Source organism: Chenopodium quinoa, unplaced genomic scaffold (genome assembly GCF_001683475.1).
Source record: "Chenopodium quinoa cultivar QQ74 unplaced genomic scaffold, ASM168347v1, whole genome shotgun sequence".
Lineage (NCBI taxonomy): Eukaryota > Viridiplantae > Streptophyta > Magnoliopsida > Caryophyllales > Amaranthaceae > Chenopodium > Chenopodium quinoa.
Window position 1 is genome coordinate 20,419,584 of NW_018742204.1, and position 23,922 is coordinate 20,443,505.

The 23,922-nt window shown below is 33.8% G+C and overlaps 2 protein-coding genes and 1 pseudogene across 2 annotated transcripts; 1 reads left to right on the forward strand and 2 right to left on the reverse strand.

Annotated features, from left to right (window-relative positions):
• Positions 1-7,695: 7,695 nt before the first annotated feature.
• On the reverse strand, positions 7,696-9,330 carry LOC110696587 (EPIDERMAL PATTERNING FACTOR-like protein 2). The gene is made up of 3 exons (XM_021873956.1): positions 8,335-9,330; positions 8,192-8,250; positions 7,696-8,042 (listed from the first exon to the last, which is right to left on the reverse strand). Exons 1-3 carry the CDS (start codon positions 8,399-8,401, stop codon positions 7,833-7,835), a joined length of 336 nt encoding a protein of 111 aa, XP_021729648.1. The 5' UTR covers positions 8,402-9,330; the 3' UTR covers positions 7,696-7,832.
• Positions 9,331-11,850: 2,520 nt separating this feature from the next.
• On the forward strand, positions 11,851-14,300 carry LOC110722433 (ubiquitin-conjugating enzyme E2 2-like). The gene is made up of 6 exons (XM_021901707.1): positions 11,851-12,284; positions 12,379-12,463; positions 12,612-12,704; positions 13,517-13,605; positions 13,750-13,835; positions 13,953-14,300. The coding sequence occupies exons 1-6, from the start codon at positions 12,210-12,212 to the stop codon at positions 13,993-13,995; spliced, it is 471 nt and encodes a 156-aa protein (XP_021757399.1). The 5' UTR covers positions 11,851-12,209; the 3' UTR covers positions 13,996-14,300.
• Positions 14,301-15,363: 1,063 nt separating this feature from the next.
• LOC110685216 lies at positions 15,364-17,321 on the reverse strand (annotated as a pseudogene).
• Between the last annotated feature and the right edge of the window lie 6,601 nt (positions 17,322-23,922).

Here is a 23,922-nt window from a genome sequence, read left to right on the forward strand (position 1 = left end):
CTAACCAAAGATGAGAAGAAAATCTAATATGTTGTTGATTTCATGCAAGTGGTTTAAGTATAGCTTACTAGAAAGAAAAAAAAGGAACACTGTGTGCAAATTGAGGAGTACAACCAATGAATTTCCCCATGGTTTTGGGTTTGCTGATAGGGCTTCTATTTTCACTGCCTTATGCTCCAGCCACATCCTGACAACTAATTTTATATACTCTGAAGTAAGAAAGTTACCAGGCTTGACACTAGGCTAGTGCTGACCTAACCTGAACAGAAATTACTTACTGAAGTCTGTAAAATAATCAACGAATTTGACTAGTCTAGTTATGGTAATCTATCTCCTAGCCAGTAAAATTCTTTATTTAAAGTCAGGGTTAAACAATTGATTGTAAAGTACTCGTATTAGTTATAATGTACCCTGCTGTTGCTGAATAATTATTGGGCCCGGATCTTTTAACTTAGTTATGAACTTGCAGATGAGACTATAGGTCTATAGTTGGGTTAATTCCAAATCAGAGCAATAGAGGCAAAATTTAGAATCTTTGGGGTGTAAAACTCTAGATTGAATTGGAGCAAGATTGAGTACATGGAATGTAGTTTTAGCAAATTAGGTGGTCAAGTGAGGATATAGTAACATTGGATGTTAAGGAGGTGCCCGTAAGCGAGTTATTTATGTACCTTGGGTTGATTTTTGAGATAGTATTGAAATTGTTAAAAATATAGCCCGTTGGCTCAAATGAGAAGCAACGAATGGGGTATTGTGTGGTAGTAGCATATCTTTGATGTTAAAGGGAAATTTTTATATGGATTAGAATGTTGGGGGTGCTCGGGATGGATCATATTAAAAATATAAAGTAGCAAAGGTGTGTATGTTGGGATGGATATGTGGGAACACCTCTAAGGATTAAATTAGAAGTGAAGATATTAGGAGGAAAATTGGAGTTGTGGACATCTTGGATAAAATAATGGAGAATCGATTAGTAAGTATAGTAGAGGGTTGGGATCAAGGGGTTCTTATAAGAGGCATGGGAAGACCATTGATGACTTGGATGACATGAAGAAGTTGGGTTTGCAGGAGCATATAACATTGGATAGGTAGGAGTGGGAAGGAGAGGATCGTGGTTGGCGAGTACAAGAGATAAAATCTTTGGGATAAAAGCTTGATTGTTGTTTTGTTTATGAACTTGGTGGTTCTCTTTTGGGCATTTATTATTTAGTTACTGAGTATTCCAATAGGTATATTTTGAGTATATTTTGCTTTAGTAGTCATAATCTGACGCCTTGTATAACTTGTGAGTTGAAGGAGTGGAGGATTTTGCTGTCTTGTATTTTCACTTCAAATTCAGCATATTGCTGCTCTGTATCTTCTAAAGAGTTGGGAAACATGCTAATCAGACTTCTACTCTTCATATTTGTAAATTCATCTTCCACTATGTACTGTACTTTTTAACCTAAGTGGTGGTTATAAATGCTTTCAAGAGTTTATTATTCTCATTGGGTTGTTCCTTTTTGAGCCATTATGATAGAAGTGTCGCTGAGGACTTTACCTGATTTTTAACTAATAATTACAATGAGACTGGTATCGTGGAAGAATTCAGGAAAGAGACAAATAAGAGAGCTTCTCAGCATTTTCTAAAGTTTGCAAAAAGCTGGGGTCAAGGCTTGCTAATAAGATCCTGTGAATAATTAAGGAATTGGAAAATAGAGACAGATCTCAGAACATATCCTATACCATACATTTTAGTACCTCCTATTAGAGTGGTTTTATTCCCTGATCAACCATGGCTTGGGTCAAAATTTCTTTGGTTTCTGTCTACTATAGTTTTGGCTTGATAGAAGAGATGCTATAAATGTCATTCTTGTTTTGGATGTAAACCTGAGGCTGAAATAGTACAACCACTTGGAAGTGTGGATGGAAATGGTTGTTTGGGTAAAAAAATTTGATGTCTACATGAGATGACTTGCCTATTTTATCACTACCTCTTTGATTCTGCCACTATAGTGTTGTACTATAGTTGAGAGATCTGCTATTGATTAATTAATGTTTCGTAAGACCATGTTGTACCCTTTTAGTGCTAAATATATTTAGGGATACCCTCTGCTATCTTTGCTGTGGGTGTGGCTCCTTTCCCTCTGATATGTGCAGCCAAATGATGGTATGTAAAAATTCGGGTTATGATTTTTGAAACTTGAACTTGGTCCTTACTCCTTAGTAGATCCATATCGCAATTTTGTTTATGCTATCTAAAAGTGCAGGACTTGGCAAAGTTGAACAACTTGGTCCTTAGTAGATCCATATTGAAATTTGGGAATGTTCTATTGGATGTAAAATGTTTTCTAGGAAAATGATTTTTTCAATAGGCAGATATTAACTGGCAAAGGTGGGTAACATTTATACTTTATAAAAGATAGGGAACTTACCTTCTTTTTTCTTGCCTCCCAGCTATCCTCATCAGATAGCTCCCATTTTCCTTTTTACTAAGTATAAAGTTTTATTTACTGAAACAAAGGAAAATTTGTTTACAATAGTGTTTCCTTACAAAATATTTTCCATGAAAAACATGTTATTGATATTTGATAATGTTTTCAATCAAACCAAACGATGAAACGAATCCTTAATTATGCCCTTAAATGGCCTGCAGAAAAATTGTAGGAAACTTTTTTTTTTTCTGATTGGAATTCAGAAGTAATGTTTGGGGTTCTTGCATGTCTGGAGTTCTACTTAGTTTTCATGAAGAAAACAGAGGCTTTTTTTTTTTTTTTGTTAAAGGGGTAGAAACGGAGAGTTGAATAATTATCTGTGCTGGATCTATTAATTTGAGTGACTCATCTTCAAGAGTAACATTTGTTACATTTCTGTAAATTTAAATTCCGCAGTTTATAAATCAGATTTGCTGTTATCTGAAGATTAGTCCAGTATTCCGGCTAGCCGTAGAAACACATCCATTTTAATAGGACGACTAGAAGTGCTGAATTACTTTGGCCATATATGTGTGTTAACAAATGACTTGTTGAAGATTTTGTACTGTTGTCCAGTTTTATCTAGTCTTGATGATCTAGTTTACTCATTGACAATGGGTATGGGTCCAAATCTTTCTGAAGGTGGGTTGTATACCAACTTACCAAGTGCTAGTATTATGGTTTTTTTGCTTTCTCTCCCTTCGTAAATCACTTCCATAGAGACATGATTCATTGATTCTCATGAACATGAATCTGTTTTTCCTGTATCTCCTTCAGAGAGTTCATGATACTGACCTCTATTTGTAACTGGTTGAAGGAGCTATACTTGAATTATTTTGACTGTTCAGATGTTAGTCTTCTGAAACTGCTGCTTTTTTTGTTTAAGCTTAAAAGTAACTGCAGTCCACACAAGTTTGGTATATAAGGCGAAAATGTGATACCTGCAAGCTATTAAGATTTATGCTGCAGGATTTTAGTAAATCTCCATATATTTTGAGCAAGAAGCTGATTTCACATTGCTTCTTTACGTACGGAGTATTATGGGCTTATGGCTGAATGTTTGACATCTACACTTAAATATCCTTTTTTGTATTATAATTAATCTCCAAAGTTTCAACAGCTTTCGGCTTACCATTGTGGCGTACGAATGACTACTAAGACGTTTTATATTTCTAATATTACCCTAGTATTGGTGCTGAATCACAACTTGGGACCAATTTCTTAATCCAAGATACAATTATATAACTTGTGTATGGTTATTTTTGGGTAGATTAAAATGCATAAAAGTAGGTAGTAAAAGGTTTTAGGTGAAGTAGGTGCATTACTTGAAACAGAGTATTGTCAATTTGTGATTTTGATGGTCTCGTGAGCCTAATCAAAGATCACAAATTATCCCTTTGAGCTTTATCACGGTGCTTCGAATTCTACGGGCAAGCCGCCGGTGGTGAGTTGAGAAATCCAACATACCCTTGGGTTAATGGGTAATTCAGAGTAGTTGATATTCTATCTTAATTAGGATGTTTCTTTTTTATGATGATTATACGTCTTTTTCCTTCCCTTCATTTCCCTCTCCCTCTCTTTCCTTATCCCGACTTCTTATCCAAACGTAAACCTTGTCCCCATCCTTTCCCTTCCCTCTCTCCCTATTTTGACCTATCCTTTGTTTGGATAGCAATGAAGGAAACCAAGGGAATGTAAAGAGGAGGAAGGGGAAGAGAAGATGAGCTTCATTTTTCCAAGTCTTTAATTTGGCGGGATTATGCTTATTAAAGAGAGAGAAAATGGATTCCTTCCGTCTTGTAATCTATTTACTAATTCACACACTAACAATAATATAGATCTAAATTTTCATTCACAATATGAACCTGGATTAAATTTCAATGTAGCAGTGTAGTACATTTATTAAACTTGTCGTGGAACACTGCCAAATAAATGAGGGTTATAGGACAACTTGCATTGAATCATGTAAACACTGACATTTCCATTTTGCAGTTTACTAGATGACCAAATATTGCAGTATCTCAGGCTGTAACTTAACTTTCATACATTTATAAGAAATTCTTACCTTTTCTTTCTTTTGCTTTTCTATCAGAATATATCATATTCTCATTCACCCAAGACAAAATTTACGCTGTCTACATTTATTGTCACATTTTTTAGTTGTTTATAAAAAGTATTGAGTTGCAATATCTTCATTGGTTTTCAGAGCACAGAAAACTTGGGATAAGAGAGGGTAAGGGTTTAGTGGGGAATCACAAATCACAATCGATCCATGCGTATTGTTATATTCATTAAGATTTCTTGAATGAACATATGCTGAATTATCTTTAAAATATCTACTCATAAAAGTTATTTGCTCCATTCTTTAAAGATTGTCCCAATTCTCGCAAGTCATTTTATATTGAGTGAACCCTTTGATATGGACAATTAGTTAATCTTAAAGAGTGTTAGATATCAACCTCGTAAGCCTTCTCTATACATGTTTTTTTTTTTTTTTTTAAAAGAGTACTACCTTCATCTTAGATTAATTTCAACAAAATTTGACCTCCTAATTATCACGTGAGTTAAAATAAAAAAAATAAAAAAAAATTATAAATATGTAGTAAAAGTCTAAACCAAGACAAATTTAAAAGCATTGTACTATGTATATAGGTAAATATGAAAAATTAAATTGTTACATTTAATCTGAAACGGAGGGAATATAATTACGGAGTATTCTTCAAACTCCTTTGTCATTTTTACATTTATAAATCTATAATTATGGTGGTGCCCATGAAACATTCTCTGGGACTGAATTTGGATAAAAAGCTCTTATATTCCAAATGCACGTGAACATTTGTATTTATGAAGTGAAATGTTTCTTTCTAACCCCAGATTATCTGAATATATTGCAGTTCTTTGGTGAACTTTCTTTGGTAGCATAACTAGCTACACGACATATAAAACTACATGTGATAATTCCAAATTATTTAATTACATTCTGGATTTCCTTTTGAGCTTTATCGCAATGCTTTATTCTTATGATATCAAATAGCAATCTGTGAAAGTTCTTGATTAAAAACAGAATTAGGAGGTAGGTTGCCATTAGGAGATGTATCATAGATTGTAGATGGTCAAATTTGTCAATCTAATCCTAGGTACATGTTAATTTTAAAACGGAGCAATGGAGCAAGTATCTAAAAACGGAGAGAATATTTCACTTCTGTACGTATAATTTTTAGAGTTTTTGCGTATCTTACTTTGATTATTTTGGTGTATAGAGAGCCACAAGGGCGAGGGGTGAGAAACGATCCCAATATCTCTTGAAACCGGAAGAGAAGCTTTAACCACTTGAGCTATCCCTCACTCTCTCATCTTACTTTGATTATAATGCATCCACAAAGCAATTTTCTTTATATAAACAAAATTTATGTTCCTTAATTATAAACATGAAAATTATCAACACCGTGACAACGAAGTCTTATGTTAAATAATACAAAGTAAAGTAATAATCTTATTCTATCATTTTGATGTATATTTGAAGCAAGATTGAAACTATTCTATGGTGTTTGAACTTAATTTTCAAATTCAGTTTGAATAATTCAAAGCTATAAAAAATATGGAGTATGAACACGCATATTCGTAGTACATATATACTACCTAAGTTACATATTATTTGCAACGATTAGATATTTTTCCTCTCTACTTTATGTCAAATCGTTGCAAATAATATGTAACGGAAGTAGTACAATACATTATTATTGAAGCTTGCATGGCAATTTGATAAAAATACATTCGTTTTGCTTGAACTAAAAACTACCGTGGTTCAAATTAAGATTGACGTATAAAAACTTAACTAAACATCTTCCTACAAAACCAATAAACCTATGAATATGTTGTTCACATTGATCGACTCGAATTTAACACCATCACCTATTTGACACATGCAAACAAACTATACAAATATAATTTTGTTGAGGTGGTAATTATATACATTGAATAATTTTTTTTTTTTATTATACCTCGCCGTTTGTTTTCTCTCCGGGCACTTTTGTTAGTAATTTTCTGAATTATACAGTAGTTGCAGTAAAAAAAAAATAGATATCCTGACTTGATTTTACAGAAAAAATGTAAGTGTCTAATAGAAATAAGTGGAGTAAAAGACGTTACATGTTAACTCCGGTGTCCTGTCATTTCATGAGCTTCTTGAATGATTGATCTTATTTCTCTCATTTTTACTTTTTTTTTTTCTTTCTAAAATGAGTTCATCAATCTAATAATTACTGTATTTTTCCAATTATAAGGAGAGAAGAGAGAACTTTTCAAGATTCAACCTAGTACAGTCACATCTGTAAGACTGTAAAGCACTCTATAGACCCTGGAAAACGCAAAAATGAATGAATGAATGATTTATCAACTTTTCATGGAAATTTTCCTATGTAACATCAAAATCAATATTTTTGTGATTTTTTTCAAATGACATTTCCTTTTTTGACATACAAGTAATATTTGGTTTTCAATCTCAATTTCAATTCTATAATATTTCTGATAAATGAAATTAAATTTATGGTTAGACTGTTTGAGTATTGAAATAATTACATTGTCCAAATTTTGATATTCTTGAAAAAGTAAAATACATCCATATTTTGTTTTTTGAAGAATTATTACAAGTTTACAACCGGGGTTAAACTATTGCATGCGACCAACTTTTTTGATGAGCTAACCAATTGACTGAATTGGACTAAGTGTCCATATGACCATATCACATAACCTTTGTGGAAAACAGGAAATTGATTTCTATAAACTAAAATTTAACTGACACTCCTCTCTCTATATTACTTATTTGGTACCCCTATATGGCTATATTATACATATTTGAATCGAGTATAAACATAATATTAAGTACTCGTATTACTTTTAAAAAAATAAATACTCATACTATTTTAGACTTAATCATCGCTTAAATTGATCTAGTAGCATTAGTTTGACCTTCGTAAAATATTAGCCTCTACATTATTGGACTTGGGACAATAAGTAGTCCCAAATTAATTAAACAGAAGAGGGAATAGAATATTACTAAATTACTTCATAATTCTATGTTACTCTAGTGAACTACTCCACCTATAAATTGTTTATCAAATATAGCCGAGCTTACTAAATATTTCAGGTATGAATTCGTATACATACATGATAGTACATCCCAAATCCACAATGAAGGCTGATCACAATAATAACCAAAAGCTTTATAAATTATACTCCGTAATAGGATAATAGTTATAATGTTATCCTCTTAATTACATACATATATACCAAACTTTTATAGGTTTATACTTTTATGGTAACAAAAAATAAGACAGATAAAGCTAGTGAATAAATTAAGTTACAATTAGTAATAAGTAATTAAGGATTGAAGACAGAGCTGCCACATTTGCATTTCCAAGTGATAGGTTTATACTCAATATTGGAAACCGAAATCGAAATGGTAGTTGGCACTTGAACTGCTTCACAATGCCCGCACGATTTACACCTTCCTTCACATCTTGGTGGCCTTGATCCTATCTCTCGCCCTCGTAACGCTGCCGCCACCTCCGCCGCCGCTTCTTTTGATCTCTATTAGTTTGTACAACATTGAAATTAACATCCAAACTAGACAAAACTTTGAAATGAAGAATAATTGAACGAAGCTTGAAAGTACTGCATGTGTTACATATTAGTTGCAACTAATAACTAATATGTAACGGAGGTAATATAATTCTTACCTTGGAAAGACTAGAGATTGAGTTGTTGTTGTCATTTGTTGCCGTAAGAAGCTTTCTACCTGTACAAAAGAAAGACATTATTAGTCACGTTGATAATTTAACTTGAACTAGTAATGTGACAATTATTCAAACGGGGTATGTACCTTCAATAGTCGTCGAGAAAATTATTGACAATGTGAGAAATACAAGAACGATCAAACGGCCAACCATTCCTTAACAGAGGAAGAAAGAAAAAAAAAGGTGGTAGAAATGAACGCTTGAAGAAGGGTAAAATTAAGAACAAATTTAAAGCAATTTTGGAAAGTGGAAAAAAGAGGTATATTTATAGGAACAAGTAAACATGTGAAATGTTGTTAATCAGTGCCAAAATTTGGGGGAGGAGAGAGAAAGAAGAAGAAAAAATTATGAAAGTCTGAAAAATGGTAGCGTAAGAAGAAGAGGATATAAGTAGAAACAAGTAATGTAAAATTGATCAAAAATAGGAATAGTACTGTGTACTGTTTACTGTGCACAACTGATGCTAAAAACGACTACACAAAATAAAGATTTATTCTCAACTGCTAAAATCCATCTTACCAAAAGTTGGGAGAGATACTACACATCACACAAGGTTTTTGCTGCTAATTTTCTTACATCATACTCACTGCTTTTGCTAATGGTTTAATTATGGGACTGTAAATTTGTAAAATACTGCTGTACTTGTAATTTAATCACCTAAATAGGCAAGATTATTTTCCGATAAGAGGAGTAAGATTGGAAATTGGAATTTGTTCAAACAATTGATACTAGAGAAACAAAAAAAAAAAAAAAAAAATACTTGTAAAATTTATTTCTTCCTGTTTGGGCCAAGTCCATTGTCCAAAGCCCATTGACTTGGAACTACAAAAATACCCCTTCATGATCCAGCCCATCATTAGTCAGAGTAAAGTACAAATTTATACTTAATCTGTCCAATTAAGTACAACTCATGCCACCTTAAAGTACATCTATAAATAGCTCTCTAATCAATAATGATGGTAACTTTTTCCTAATTCTCTAACCTTATCTCCTTACTTTCTCTCTCTAAAGTACTCTTTATCTCTCTACTTTCTCTCTCTAGAAAGTACATTCGCTGACTTAAGAATCGGAGGGGCTTTCCCGGGTCACACCCCCAGGGCAGTTAACCTTCTCTTTCTTTTGCAGGCCTAGCTCTCGGACAGCAAGGCATAGCTGAGGGGAATTCGGACATACTCATTGGACCTAGCTCTAGGACATCTTGAGTTTATCACCTGAACACCGAGGGGTATTCTGTTTCCAGAAACACTTCCTTTTACTCCAAACATATACTTAACGTATGGTATATCATTTTAAAACTAAAGATTCATAAGATTTTGAGTTATTGTAATCGTCAGCCCTATAAACCTTATTAATTACGAAGTATAATTTAGTCTTGTGCAATGGAGGTCTCATTTTAATACAGTATATACTTTATTCATAAATATGTCTATATATATGTTGAGTATTCCTCACTTTCAACCAATTTCAACACTACACCCCTAATAAAGTCGTTGAAAGCCTCCCAAAATATGTGATATACAAAGTATTAAGGCCTATTCTCATTTATTGAAATGTGCTGAACTGAACTTAACTTAACTGAATTGTTTATGAGAAAATGAAATTAGAAACTGAACTGAGTTGAAATTAAGTTGGGGAGAACAGACCATTACTTATATTTTTTTCCCAAGTGAAGGAGTATCCATCATTCGGCCAGAAATGAAAAGTAGAGCAAGTATATAAAAACGGCAGGAGTACATATATAATAAGTGAATGGTACATTTGAATAATTGATTTTGCATCAAATATCATTGCATCAAGTAAGCATATAGTGGGAGAAGGAGACTTGACTCAGTTGGCCAAGTCTCTCAATTTTCAAGTGAGAGACTTGAGTTCGATTCTCATCAAACTCACCTCGAGAGAATTTCCCTTATTTTCCCCTCTCAAGTAGTGGGAATTTAGAAATTCCATCCACATTCTATTTATGTTGGATAAGAAAAAAGTTACATCTAAATTATGACTTCGCACACAAAATTAAGATTTAGGTGAGGAGGATTTACAATTAAAAGATATATATATATATATATATATATATATATATATATATATATATGCAGCTTACAAAATTGATACTCGTATTAAGTTAGAAATGTACAACACATAAATAAGCATAATTCATGTTATATTTTCATTTGGTTTTTTTCTTTTTAAACTCCTTATAAAAAATAATAAATAAATAAATAAAGAAGAAGAAGAACCATCACTTGTCTTATTAGGACAAATCTTATAAATGCATCATTTTCATTAATGGAAGCATCCTTTTATATTTTACTCTTTATTTTTCCACCCACTAACCCACTTTGCTATTATTTTATCATCATTTATAGAAAGACTTGAACTCAAGACCAACAAGTACTCCCTCCGTCCCCAATAGTTTGACCCTTTGACCTAATTTTAGTCCCAAAATGATCGACCTATTTGCATTAAAACATCCACTAATTTACAACAATATTTGTGCAAATTAGCTTCCCCATATAAAATTTTGTTTTTTAATGTATTTTTTTTAATATTTTCCATCTCTACTTTTTTACAAACCATATGTAAGGGCCTGTTCTCATTGACTGAATTGAACTGAACTAAACTGAGATGAACTGAACTGAACTGAAATGAATATTTTATAAGAGAAGGAAATTAGGAGCTGAACTGAAATGAACTAAGCTGAACTGAACTAAGCTGAATTTCAACGTATGAGAACAGGCCCTAAATTTATCTTTCCAAATACTTTTACTTTTTTATTTATTTATTTATTTAACTTTCTTAGTACTAAATTACAAGTCTTTTCACCTTTGCTATCTATTTATTGCAGTTCATTATCCAACAATTATAATTGACTTGGATAAAATGACGATGAAAAATAATTATTTTAATAGTTAATAGTTGTTGAATATCTTTAAATCATACCATACAAAAGATTGAATATGGTTTCTCTAATACAAATAATCTTTTTTCAAATTATGAAAATTTCAAGATACTTATCAAACCACTAAAAAAAAGTCCAACTCGATTATCAAAATAAACAAGTACTCCATCCGTTCCTTAATACAAAGTCTCTTTCTGACTAATTTCTAGTTATCTACTCTGTAATACAAAGCCTCTTTCTGACTAGTTTCTATTACAAATTAATAACTCGGGGCATTGCTTGAACCACACACTAGTTTCTAGTTATCTACTCGGTAATGTCTGCTAAAGGCTACACATACAATTGTTGTATGTGGTCTCTACATACAACTCTAATTTATCATGTTTTGATTGGCTAGAATAATGGGCCCAAGTTCCATTATATTCAATTTATATTTGACTTCTAATTTTCTTGGACAACACATAATGGTTGTATGTTGTATGTAGGGACAACATACAATGTATTGTAATGTGTATTATGGAATTTTGCTCCGTATTCCGCAAAATATAGTGATGCACTTAAATGAATACGATTTCGCAAATTAACATGGCATTGTTTATGAGAGTAAAAAAAAAAAAACAAAAAGATTTATGAGAGTTTCTGTGCATAGTATAATTATACATAAACTAATACGAGTAATAAATTAATAACAAAACAAACGTTACAAAACCACCTCTTGAAGGATATTTGACATTCGTCACAGAAGAGAAGGTGGAATTTTTGGAAGACGAGGAGAGAGAAAAAGAGGAACTTCAAAGAAAATCACTCTCTTTCTTTGATTCCTTCTCTTCTTCCTCTCCTTCTCCTTCTGAAACCCATCAATTCCATTGATTCTCTTCTTCCATTTTCAATCTTATCCTTTTTATTCAAAATTCCCATCTTTTTCCCTTTATTTCCTTGTCAAATTCCCTCTTTTTCTTCAAACAATTGCATTAGATCTCAATCTAACAAACACCCAAATAAAGTCAAGTCAATTGAGAGAGACTGAAGTTGTTCATTCATTCTTTCACTAAAAAAAACCCATTAATGGCATCTTCTTCCTCTTCATCTCAGCTTCGCCTCATGTCCGATCTCAAATCCATCATCAATGAACCTCCTGAAGTAATTGATTCACTTAATTTCAATCAAAAAATCAATTAGTCAATCAAATCTTAAGAATTAAATTAATGGGGTTGATTTTAAATTGATTTTACAGGGTTGTAGTGCAAGTCCTATGTCAGATGATAATCTGTTTGTTTGGAGTGCCACCATTTTTGGGCCTGATGAAACTCCATGGGAAGGTATTTACATCTTCATTTTTGTTTTTATATACAGTATCTAGATTCGAACCCCAGATCTGGGTTTACATTTTTGTTAATTTTCTGATTGATTTTGGAAATTTTCTGGTTTTTTTTGGTTGATCTTTGTTATACCAAGTATAATTTTCAGGTGGAGTTTTTAGTTTAAGGTTGACATTTACTGATAATTACCCAGAAAAGCCTCCTCGAGTTCGTTTTACTTCTGATATATTTCATCCTAATGGTAATAATTCACTTCCCTCTGAATTTCTTATTACTGGTTTGTAATTTGCAGGTTAATTTTGGCTATTGCATTATGACTTGACTAACTTATAACATTTCCTTCATCCCTGATATAAAAAGTTTTCTTCATATTAAGGATTAGGTTCGTCTTAATTATCAATGGACTATTACTTGTACGTTTTAGATGTTTCTCTAATACCGAGTACGATTATCACCTCTATATAAAGTGGTATATAGGAATAAGTGAATGCTGTTCTTGTCTCTATTACTCTTCCATAAAACTTTGATGATGAAAAATATGGGTTGTGCAAATGTGCATTGATGATGAAAAAAGCAAGTGTAATGGACTTAACAAGAAAAGTGAGGGAATAGAAGTTTAAGCTGGTAATTGTGCTAACTAATATCTGAAAATGATAAGCATAGCTGAAAATTATTTCTAATCTGGTCATGGCAACAAAATTCAGCTAATATCATTTTACCTGAAGTATTGCTGCTGGTTTCGTTATGTAGTGACGGATCATTCTTACAAGCAATGGGATTATATTCGCCTATTCGGGTTCTCAATGCTTGTTTGTCAATTAAGTCTTTAGAGTTTAGACCTCAGCTCTTCATGCTATGCACTGCTATAGGCTCTTTTTGTTATCTGGGGGTTGATTTTTCATTGTAGCTATATTTGCAAGTCATGTACATTGCTATGGGTGTATGAAGTAATTGTGATTTTTATCTTATAAAATCGCTTGTTGACGGACTTCTTTACTTAATAACCAACTGATTGTGCTGAAACTTTTTGCAATATTACTTTTTGGAATGCAGTTTATCATGACGGTACTTTGTGCATGGATATCATCCAAGAAGCTTGGTCACCCTGCCATAATGTAGCTACAATCTTAACATCTATCCAGGTACACTTGCTATTGTCTTGATTTTTTCTTAGTTCTGCTTCTGTATTTTGCTGTTTATTGCTTGGAGAACGATGTAAATGTAATGTTGAAAATTTAATTACGTAGTATAAAATTGGCAATTTATACCTATTGTGTTCTCTACAGTCCCTTCTAACTGACCCCAATCCTTCAAGTCCTGCAAATCCTGAGGCTGCTCAACTCTTCCAGCACGACAGCCAGGCTTATAACAAGTTTGTAACCTCGATCATATTCCCTTCTCTCTCACTTGAAATCCCTCTTTGACGACAGTTATTAGCTGAATTTACCTGGTTTAGTCAACTAACTCTAGATTATGGGATTTTAAACAGGAGGGTTCGTAGATGTGCTCGTAAATCCACTGAGTTTTCCTGAGGCAAAGGATATTTGTTAAACTACATTGTCTTTGACGGAATCTTGACTAAAAGCTCTGTGACTGTCGTATCATGTGTATCTCAACGACATGCCTTGACATGTTTGTTCCTGTCCAAGTTTCTGGAATAGTTGCACAATCCTGTCAATAACACACCATAATCTATTTTTCTTGCTTGTATCATCTGTTCAATTCATTTCAAAGATGCTAGTTGTAAAACAAGCATACTACTGTACTGTATGTTGGTTATACTGAAATAGTGAAAATTCAACAGAAATTCAGAACTCATATTTGCAGTCCCTTTAAATATTATGGGTGGAAGGGTGTGTTTTTATTTTGGAGTTCTTATTCAATTGAATTTCAGCGGGTAAGCAGGACTGAGCACAATCAACCAGGCCAAAACTTCAGGTTTCAAACCTTAAGAAACAAACAACCTCTGAAATAATGGGTCAATCCAAAGGTTAATTTTTAGTTGGCTCTTTGAGTCAAAATATTAAGAATCACTAATCTATAAACCAATTGTTTTGGAGTTTAGTGTCCATCTAAGAAATTAAAAAATGTCTTAATTTTTTTATGTACTATTATACCAATTCTGAAGGACTAAAGGAGTAATTATTTATACTAAGGGCATGTTCCGATTGACTGAACACAGCTGAACTGAACTGAACTGAACTTATTAATTAGTGATTTTTAACTACGGATTAGTGATCTTTGATTATTTATTGATTATTTATTACTATACATATGTGTATATACAAATGTACATATTATTATTATTATTATTAATATTATTATTATTATTAATTATTGATGATTATTATTTTTATTATTTATTGATTATTATTATTATTATTATTGTTATTATTATTATTATTATTATTATTATTTATTGGTGATTATTATTATTATTTATTGATTATTATTATTAGTATTATTATTTCAATTATTATTGTTATTATTATTATTATTATTATTATTTATTGATGATTATTATTATTATTTATTACTTATTGATTATTATTATTATTATTATTGTTGTTGTTGTTGTTATTATTATTATTATTATTATTATTATTATTTATTGATGATTATTATTATTATTATTATTATTATTATTTATTACTTATTGATTATTATTATTATTATTATTATTATTATTATTATTATTATTATTATTATTATTGTTGTTGTTGTTGTTGTTGTTGTTAATATTATTATTATTATTATTATTATTGTTGTTGTTGTTGTTGTTGTTGTCGTCGTCGTCGTTGTAATAAGAGCTTAAAAGAATGAAATTTGGCTTTATATCATTAGCAATATCATTAGACGTAAATTAAGAGTTGAACTGAACTGAACTGAAGTGAACTGAACTGAATTGAATTGAATTTCAACGGAAGAGAACAGGCCCTAATACATGTTTTGTAATTTGAAACACACATCATGTGCATTAAGATTTGATAAATTGAAATACTAAACCTTGAGTCTTGAAACTATTTTCCCTCGTAATTACCCTTTGTCTACTCTCACTTTTTTTTTTCCTTTTTTTCATAACATTTATTATTATTATATATTTCTGTTAATATTCTCTCATTTTAGCATACCTAATATTTACTTTTTTTTTTTTTTTTTTTTTTGTTGTTGTTGTTGTTGTTGTTGTAATTTATGCTCTCATCCTGTGGAATCAAACTGTTGCTGAAAGATATGTGTGATGAAAATCAAGATGTGCATAAACAAGTGTATTGTTTTCATGTATACCAACAACTAACAAGCTTAGCTTGGTATAAAACATTACAATTTTACTAGTGATAATGAGAACCAAACAATAGAATACCTAAAATGGCATTTGTTACATGCAAGTATTGTGTACATATGTGATCAGTTAAGAACTTATTTAAACATGAATTGTTAGTTGGTTACACTATTAGTAGCAAGCCGCTATTTGTAGCTGTTCCTCTTTGATCAGATCCATGTTTCTTCAAGTAAGGTTCAGAATTGGTGGAATACTTTGCTCATCCCTGAAGAAATTTAGAGGATCTACCTTAAGTTTCACCTTCAATAGCCTTTGAAAGTTGCCTCCATGGTACTTGTTTCCGAATTCAGCTCTAGTTTTCGCAAACCTACCAGTATTAGTTCCTAAATCGAGATCTCTATAGTTGTAGAATGCCTCTTTAGGAGAATTCGAAACATAAGGAGTCATGAACTTATACAACCTTCTTGATAATTCTATGTGGTGTTCCTCTGCTTCTTTCCCTTCTTCGTACCATTTAAAGTCATACTCGATTTTGAATAAGTTCCCTGCTCTATGATAAAACGCGATTTCATTAGCTGGGATCTCTCTCATTCTCCCACCATAAGGGTTCCATTCCATTACCAGTCCATCCATGTCTAGCACTTCTTTCCACATAAGCTGTAACCTTTCTTCCGGTATTGGTTTCGTGACATAGTCTGATTTCACTTTCCTAGATAGCCTTTCATATTCCCTACTAAGAAGGATTTCAGTGGAGGTTCCACTTGGAATGTCATCCCAAAAAAGAGTAGAGTTAATCCATGGCATTTCCTGGCAATACTTCGCGGATATTCCTAGCTCAGGAAAGCTCTTTGCTAACAGGTCTTGAAGTTCCTTGGATTCTCCAAGAAACAGGGCAATGAATGTAAATGCCAATCTGTTTTTTGAGTCTTCTTTTTGATCCTTGATCACGGACACTCGAGCTCTTAAGAAGAGATCTTTGGGTAGATTTGGTGCCACCTCTTGCCACCGGTACATAGTTCTTGAGGCGCCTTGGTCAAGAGACCGTGCCACTTGAAAGACAGTCACAACAGGAGGAACGAACAAGTTGTACTTTGAATGCAAGGATTACCCCAAATGAAGCTGCACCGCCTCCTCGAAGAGCCCAAAACATATCTTCCCCCATAGCCTTTCTATCAAGAACCCTGCCATTGGCATCCACAACTGTTGCATCAATTATGTGGTCAGTTGAGAGTATATTTCCTCATCAAGTTTCCGTACCCACCACCAGACAAGTGCCCTGCGACCCTTTGGTGTGACAATAAAGGATGGCTTTCGTGTTTCAGGTTTCAGGAACCTGATGTTTCGAGCATATGCCTGAAGCATGGATGTAAATGAGGAGTTGTGTTGGCTGTATGTAACTTCTGATGTAGGATACTGAGGATTAGAATGGAGGTCAAGACACTCGGTAAAAGGGGCTTCATTACCTAATGCACCAAATGATGAAGTTGGTAACAACAACAATAAGAATGCTGATTGCACCAGGAAAAACATCAGTCTAGCAATTCTAGCAGCTTGAAAGAGGCTGAAGTTGTTATTCATTGTTAGTTAATTACAGGTTTACTTCAAATATTATCATCTTGCTGGCTTTTTATACTGCTTATTGGGGATCATTCCAACATTTTTTTGTGGTTGATTAATCTTGTTATTAACATGTAATGGTCAGAATGCGTAGTTAAACCAAAAACGTATAACTGATTTGTTTTACATGTGTTATGTGATTTATATTACTTGCATTAGCAACTACTATATTAGTGACTATTTAAGATCGATCACAAGGAAATTTTATGGCAGCTAGAGTAAGACAGAACAACCTAAAATTTGTTGGTATTGAACGAAGGTTGGTAACCTAATTAAACTGCTAGCTTAGATTAGTCCCTTCCAAACTTAAATTTAACTTTACTTGAGTTCACCCTCTATAATCTTGGCCACAAGTATTTAAAATTCATCGTATTAATAGTCATAACACATTAATTAACATACACTGCACACGCGAGCATGTGAGGTACAAGTACCTAAAAAGGACATAGACTAAATCCGGTTTGAGTATTACATGCTAACATTTTTTAAAATCTGTCATCATCTACGGTACATCACTCATTAGTGTCATGATTTGAGAACCGGCCATAATATATTTGCATGTAAAAATAAGGCCAAAGGGAAGAAAACACATCCTTTTGTCACAAAATTAAGCAAGACACCCCCAAATTACCATCACAAATAATACTATGCTATGTTTATTTCATCTAAAAAAATAAAATAAAAATCACACAACACTTGCCATTAAAAAAAAAAAAAAAAAAAAAAACCAATCCCTACCAATTCCCGGGCAATTTTTGACACAAAATAAAATTACTTTTTGATAAGCCCAAATTATACAAAGAAAGAAAAAAAAAATATGAGAAATGATGTGATACATTCAGAAACTCATTTTCTAAATTATTTTGATGTTACTATTTTTTTTTAATTTATTTCTAAAAAAGGCATTATAGCTCGAGTACAAAAATCATCATGTTGTTTAATGTTTGTGCAATATGCAATATATTATAATAGAATGGTTTGGAATTACAGATTATGTCTTTAATTGATGTATGTCTTCAACTTCATTTTATAACTAACCATGATTTGCTAGATAATCAACTGTTTTTTTTTAGTATTGGATCATCGAAGGTGAAGAGGTTGCATCAAACTAATTAAGCATGTTGAAAGCATGCATTTTTTCTCGTAGAGTTTGAATACAATGAGGCAGAAAATCCCTTGTGGAGTTGTGGTATAGTAGAAAGTTCGTGCCAAGAAGGAACAACGTGTCTTCTTATTATTCATCTAATAAATTTATGCCTTATATTACGTATATTAATTTATTGCATGTATTGAAATGTATTCACAAAATAGGGACAAAATGTAGGGATGGAAGTAGAGCTATCAATTCGGGTAAACGTGTTGGGTTTGGTTCGGGTCAACTCGGGTCGGGTCAATTCATATTAATTTCATAACCTATGTGATTTGGGTTGGGTCATGCTTGAGTCGGGTCACGTCGGGTCATATTTCTTATCAGGTTTGGGTCGGTTAATAACAGGTCGGGTGAACAATAAGTCGGGTTTAATTCGAGTTTTCACGGGTTAAAATGGGTTAGGGTAATTCTCGGGTTCGGTTCAAGTCAATAATTTGTGGGTTAGAATCAGGTCGGGTCATTCTCGGGTTTGAGCCGGGTTTGGTTCAAGTCAATAATTTGCGAATTATATTCAGGGGTCATTTTCAAGTCGGGTCATTTTCAAGTTGGGTCATTCTCGAGTTCAAGTCGGGTTCGGTTCAAGTCAATAATTTGCAGGTTAAAATTAGGTTGGGTCATTTCCAAGTCAGGTCATTCTCGGATTCAAGTCGGGTTATGTTCAAGTCAATAATTTGCAGGTTACAATCAGGTCGGACATTTCCAAGTCAGGTCATATTCAGGTTCAACTAACTATAAATAGATAATTATCATTTTTATCAAGCTAATTATTTCCTTTGACTATGATATATTGGCAATATACTAGGGAAGTAGGGAACTATAGTCTATAATTTAGGAAGATAATTATCTCCTTTGACCATACAACAAATATATACTATATTTAACTCTTAAATTTGAGGATGATGCTCCTTCTTTTTGCTGGCCTGGACCGACTTGGTCTCCCAAGACAAAAGGCTTTGATCAATCAACAATAATAAGGTGGTCTAAATTGCATTTAAGGTGATTTGAAATCGGGTCAGGAACAATTTGAGTTGAATTTAGGTGGGGTCAATAACAAATCGTGTTAATTTCGAGTCGGGGTAGTAACATATCGGGTTGAATTTTTGGGTTGGGTAAGTAATAGGTATGGAAAAATTCCGGTCGAGTCAATAACAAGTCGGGTTGAATTTGGGTCAGATCAATAACCAGTCGGATTGATGTCCAGTCAGGTTTATAACAGGTTGGGTTAAATTCGGGTCGGGTTAGGAACGGGTCGGGTTGAATTCAGGTCTGATTAGTAAAAAGTCATGTTAAATTTGGGTTTTGACAGGTTAAAACGGGTTTGGGTCAATTACGCTTCAAGTCGGGTTCGGTGCAAGTTAATTAAATTGGTTGTTGTAAACCGGTAAATCGGTGCAAGTAATAAACAGGTAAATTGGCCGTTTAAAAGCAAATTGAATGGTTTCACACACCCAATTAGACTCCCGGAGGATATTAGGGATCATGGTTAACATTTCGGCAATTTTTATTTCCAGGCAAAAAAAAGTCAAAAAATTCCAAAATTGAACGCTAATATCCACGTTTTTTGAGAAATTTTGGAGGTTTCGAGGCCCGGTGTCGAAAAGTCTTGAAATTTTATGGGATACATCTCGAGGTCATATAATGCCGTTTGGGACCATATCTAATCATTATTTGTTGTCATAAATGTTCATGGTAGGCTTGAATTAATGAAATCAGTGCAAGTTGTAAACCGATAAATTAGTCGTTTAAAGGCAAATTGGATGGTTCCACCCACCCAATTAGACTCCCGGAGGACATTAGGGACCATGGCAAACATTTCGGCAATTTTTATTTCCGGAGGAAAAAAAGTCAAAAAATTCCAAAATTGAAGCCTAATATCCACGCTTTTTAAGAGATTTTGGAGGTTTCAGGGCCCAGTGTCTAAAAGTATTGAAATTATAGGAAATACATCTCGGGGTCATATAATGATGTTTGGAACCATATATGATCATTATTTGTTGTCATAAATGTTCGTGATAAGCTTGAGTTAATGAAATCGGTGCAAGTTGTAAACCGGTAAATTGGTCGTTTAAAGGCAAATTGGATGGTTCCACACACCCAATGGGACTCCCGGACAGTGTTAGGGACCATGGTAAACATTTTGACAATTTTTATTTCCTAGCGAAAAAAAGTCAAAAATTTCAAAATTAAAGGCTAATATCCACGCTTTTTGAGAAATTTTGGATGATTCGGGGCCCGGTGTCAAAAAGTCTTGAAATTCTAGGGGATGCATCTTGAGGTCATTTAATGCCGTTTGGAACCAAATATGATCATTATTTGTTGTCATAAATGTTCGTGGTAGGCTTGAGTTTATGAAATCGGTGCAAGTTATAAACCGGTAAATAGGCCGTTTAAAGGCAAATTGGATGGTTCCATCCACACAATTAGACTCGCGAAGGGTATTAGGGACCATGGTAAACATTTCGGCAATTATTATTTTCGGACGAATAAAAGTCTAGAAATTCCAAAATTAAAGGCTTAATATCCACGCTTTTTGAGAAATTTTGAAGATTTCGAGGCCCGGTATCGAAAAGGTTTGAGATATTAGGGAATACATCTCGGGGTCATATAATGTCGTTTGGAACCATATATGATCACTATTTATTGTCATAAATGTTCGTGGTAGGCTTGAGTTGATGAAATCTGTGCAAGTTTTTAACTAGTAAATAGGTTGTTTAAAGGAAAATTGGATGGTTCCACCCACCCAATTAGACTACCGGAGGGTATTAGGGACCATGGTAAACAATTCAGCAATTTTTTTTTCTGGCGAAAAAAAGTCAAAAATTTCCAAAATTAAAGGCTAATGTCCACGCTTTTTGAGAAATTTTGGAGGTTTCGGGGCCCGATATTGCATAGTCTTGAGAATTTAGGGAATACATCTAGGGGTTATATAACGCCGTTTGTAACCATATATGATCATTATATAATATCATAAATGTTAGTAGTTGGCTTGAGTTAATGAAATCGATGCAAGTATTAAACAGGTAAATTGACCATTTTAAAGGCAAATTGGATGGTTCCACCCACCCAATTGGACTTCCGGAGAATATTAGGGACCATGGTAAACATTTCGGAAATTTTAATTTTCGAGCGAAAAAAGTCAAAAATTCCAAAATTAAAAGCTAATATTCATGCTTTTTGATAAATTTTGTAGGTTTTGAGGCCCGGTGTCGAAAAACCTTGTAATTTTAGGGGATACATCTCAGGGTCATGTAATGTCGTTTAGAACCATATATATGTTGTCATAAATGTTCGTGGTAAGCTTGAGTTAATGAAATCACTGCAAGTAAAAGAGAAGATGAAATACACTACTAGAAAACAGTCAAATACCGACGGAAAATTTCCGTCGGAAACACCCTGTTTTTCGTCGGAAAACACGTTTCCAACGGAAATTCCGTCGGAACTAGTTGTCGGAATATCATTTGTAGGAAAATGGCCTTTTCCGACGGAATTTCAGTCAGAAACACTGTTCTGACGGAATTCAGTCCGCCGGAAAATATTTTCAGGCCCAAGAAAGTCCGTCGCAAGTGTCCGACGGACTGTATTCTGTCAGTATGTTGCGACGGAAAGTCCGTCGGAAAATTATTTTAAAAAACAAAAAAAAAAAAGCCTCCCCACCCCACCACCAACCCACATCAACAGCAACCACCCCGCACCACTACACCGCGACACCAACCACAACCACACACTAGCCCCTATCCCACCTTCAAACACCACCACCGACACCCACACCAGCCCCTATCCCACCTTCAAACACCGCCACCGCCACCGGCACCCACACCAACCCCTATAACACCTTTGAACACCGCCACCGACACCCACACCAACCCCTATTCCACCTTCGAACATCGCCACCGACACCCACACGGCCACACCAGCCCCTTCCCACCTTCAAACACCACCACCGACACCACCACACCAAAAATAAACCCCAAAAACACAAAACTTAGAAAAAAACCCGAAAATAACCCAGATAATCGAAAGTCAACCCAAAAATGCGAAAATTGAGACAATAAAATCGAAAAACGCCACACAAATAAATCAAAACCAATAGATCTACATATTTAACAAGAATTTCATAAAGAAAATTCACAAAAACAATAATTAAACACAAAAATTAAAGGAAATATATAATTATACAATTATTTAATTAAATTTATAAATTAACATTACAATTACATAGAAAATTAACTAGATCTATGCGCAGTGGTAGTCCTTCTTTTGGTCGCCGTTGTTTTTGTGGTCGGCTGGTCGCCGTTGTTGTTGTAGTCGTCGTTGTATGTTGTGACGGTGGTTATGGTGTTGTTGTTGTTGATGGTGGTAGGGGGTGAAAGAGGAGTTGCGATGGTGATTATGGTGTTGTTGTTCGTTGTTGATGGTGGTAGGGGGTGAAAGAGGAAAGGAGGTATGAGGAGAGAGAAAGAGAAGAAAGGAAAGGAGGAAGGTTGAGGAGAGAGAAAGAAGAGGAAACAGAAGTAAGGGGAAAAAAGGGGTGGAAAGGAGTAAGGTGTTTAGGGTTAGAATTAAATATATATTTTGCTTTTCCTTTTTTTTTTTTTTTTAAATTACATGTTCCGACGGAATAGTTTTCCGTCGGAAATGACCTTCTCCGACGGAATATTCCGTTGGAATGTCCACTTTTTTCGACGTATTAATTTTCCGTCGGAAAATTCCGACGGATTTCCGACGGAATTTTTTAATTCGTCGGAATTATCCGACGGAAATATCAATTTTTCCGACGGAATTTCGGGTCCGTCGGAACTAGTCCGTCGTTATTTGACCTGATTCTTGTAGTGATAGAAGAACGACCCTGATGATGGAGAAGAGAAGGAGAACGAAGAGGAAAGAGGAGAGAGAAGGAGAGGGAAGAGGAGAGAGAAGAAAGAAAGAGAAATGGAGAAGGGGAAAGAAAGAGCAGCGACGGAAAGGGGAAATACGGTTTCTTTAAATAATTTTTTTTTAAAATTATATTCCGTTAGATAATTCCGACGGAATATTTATCCATCGATTTTCCGACGGAAAAATCCGTCGAAAAGTACATAATTTTTCGATGGAATTTTATTCCGTCGAAAATTTCCGACGGAATAGTTTAATTCGTTGGAAATATCGGACATAATGGAAATCCGTCAGAAAATTCGACGTTTCCGACAGATTTTTGGGTCCGTCAAAACCAGTCCGTTGTTATTTGCCTGTTTTCTAGTAGTAGAGTCGGGTTAGTAACATATCAGGTTGAATTTATTGGTCGGGTTAGTAACATATCAAGTTGAATTTATTGGTCGGGTTAGTAACATATCAAGTTGAATTTATTGGTCGGGTTAGTAATAGGTCTGGTAAAATTCGGGTCGGGTCAATAACAAGTCGGGTTGAATTTGGGTC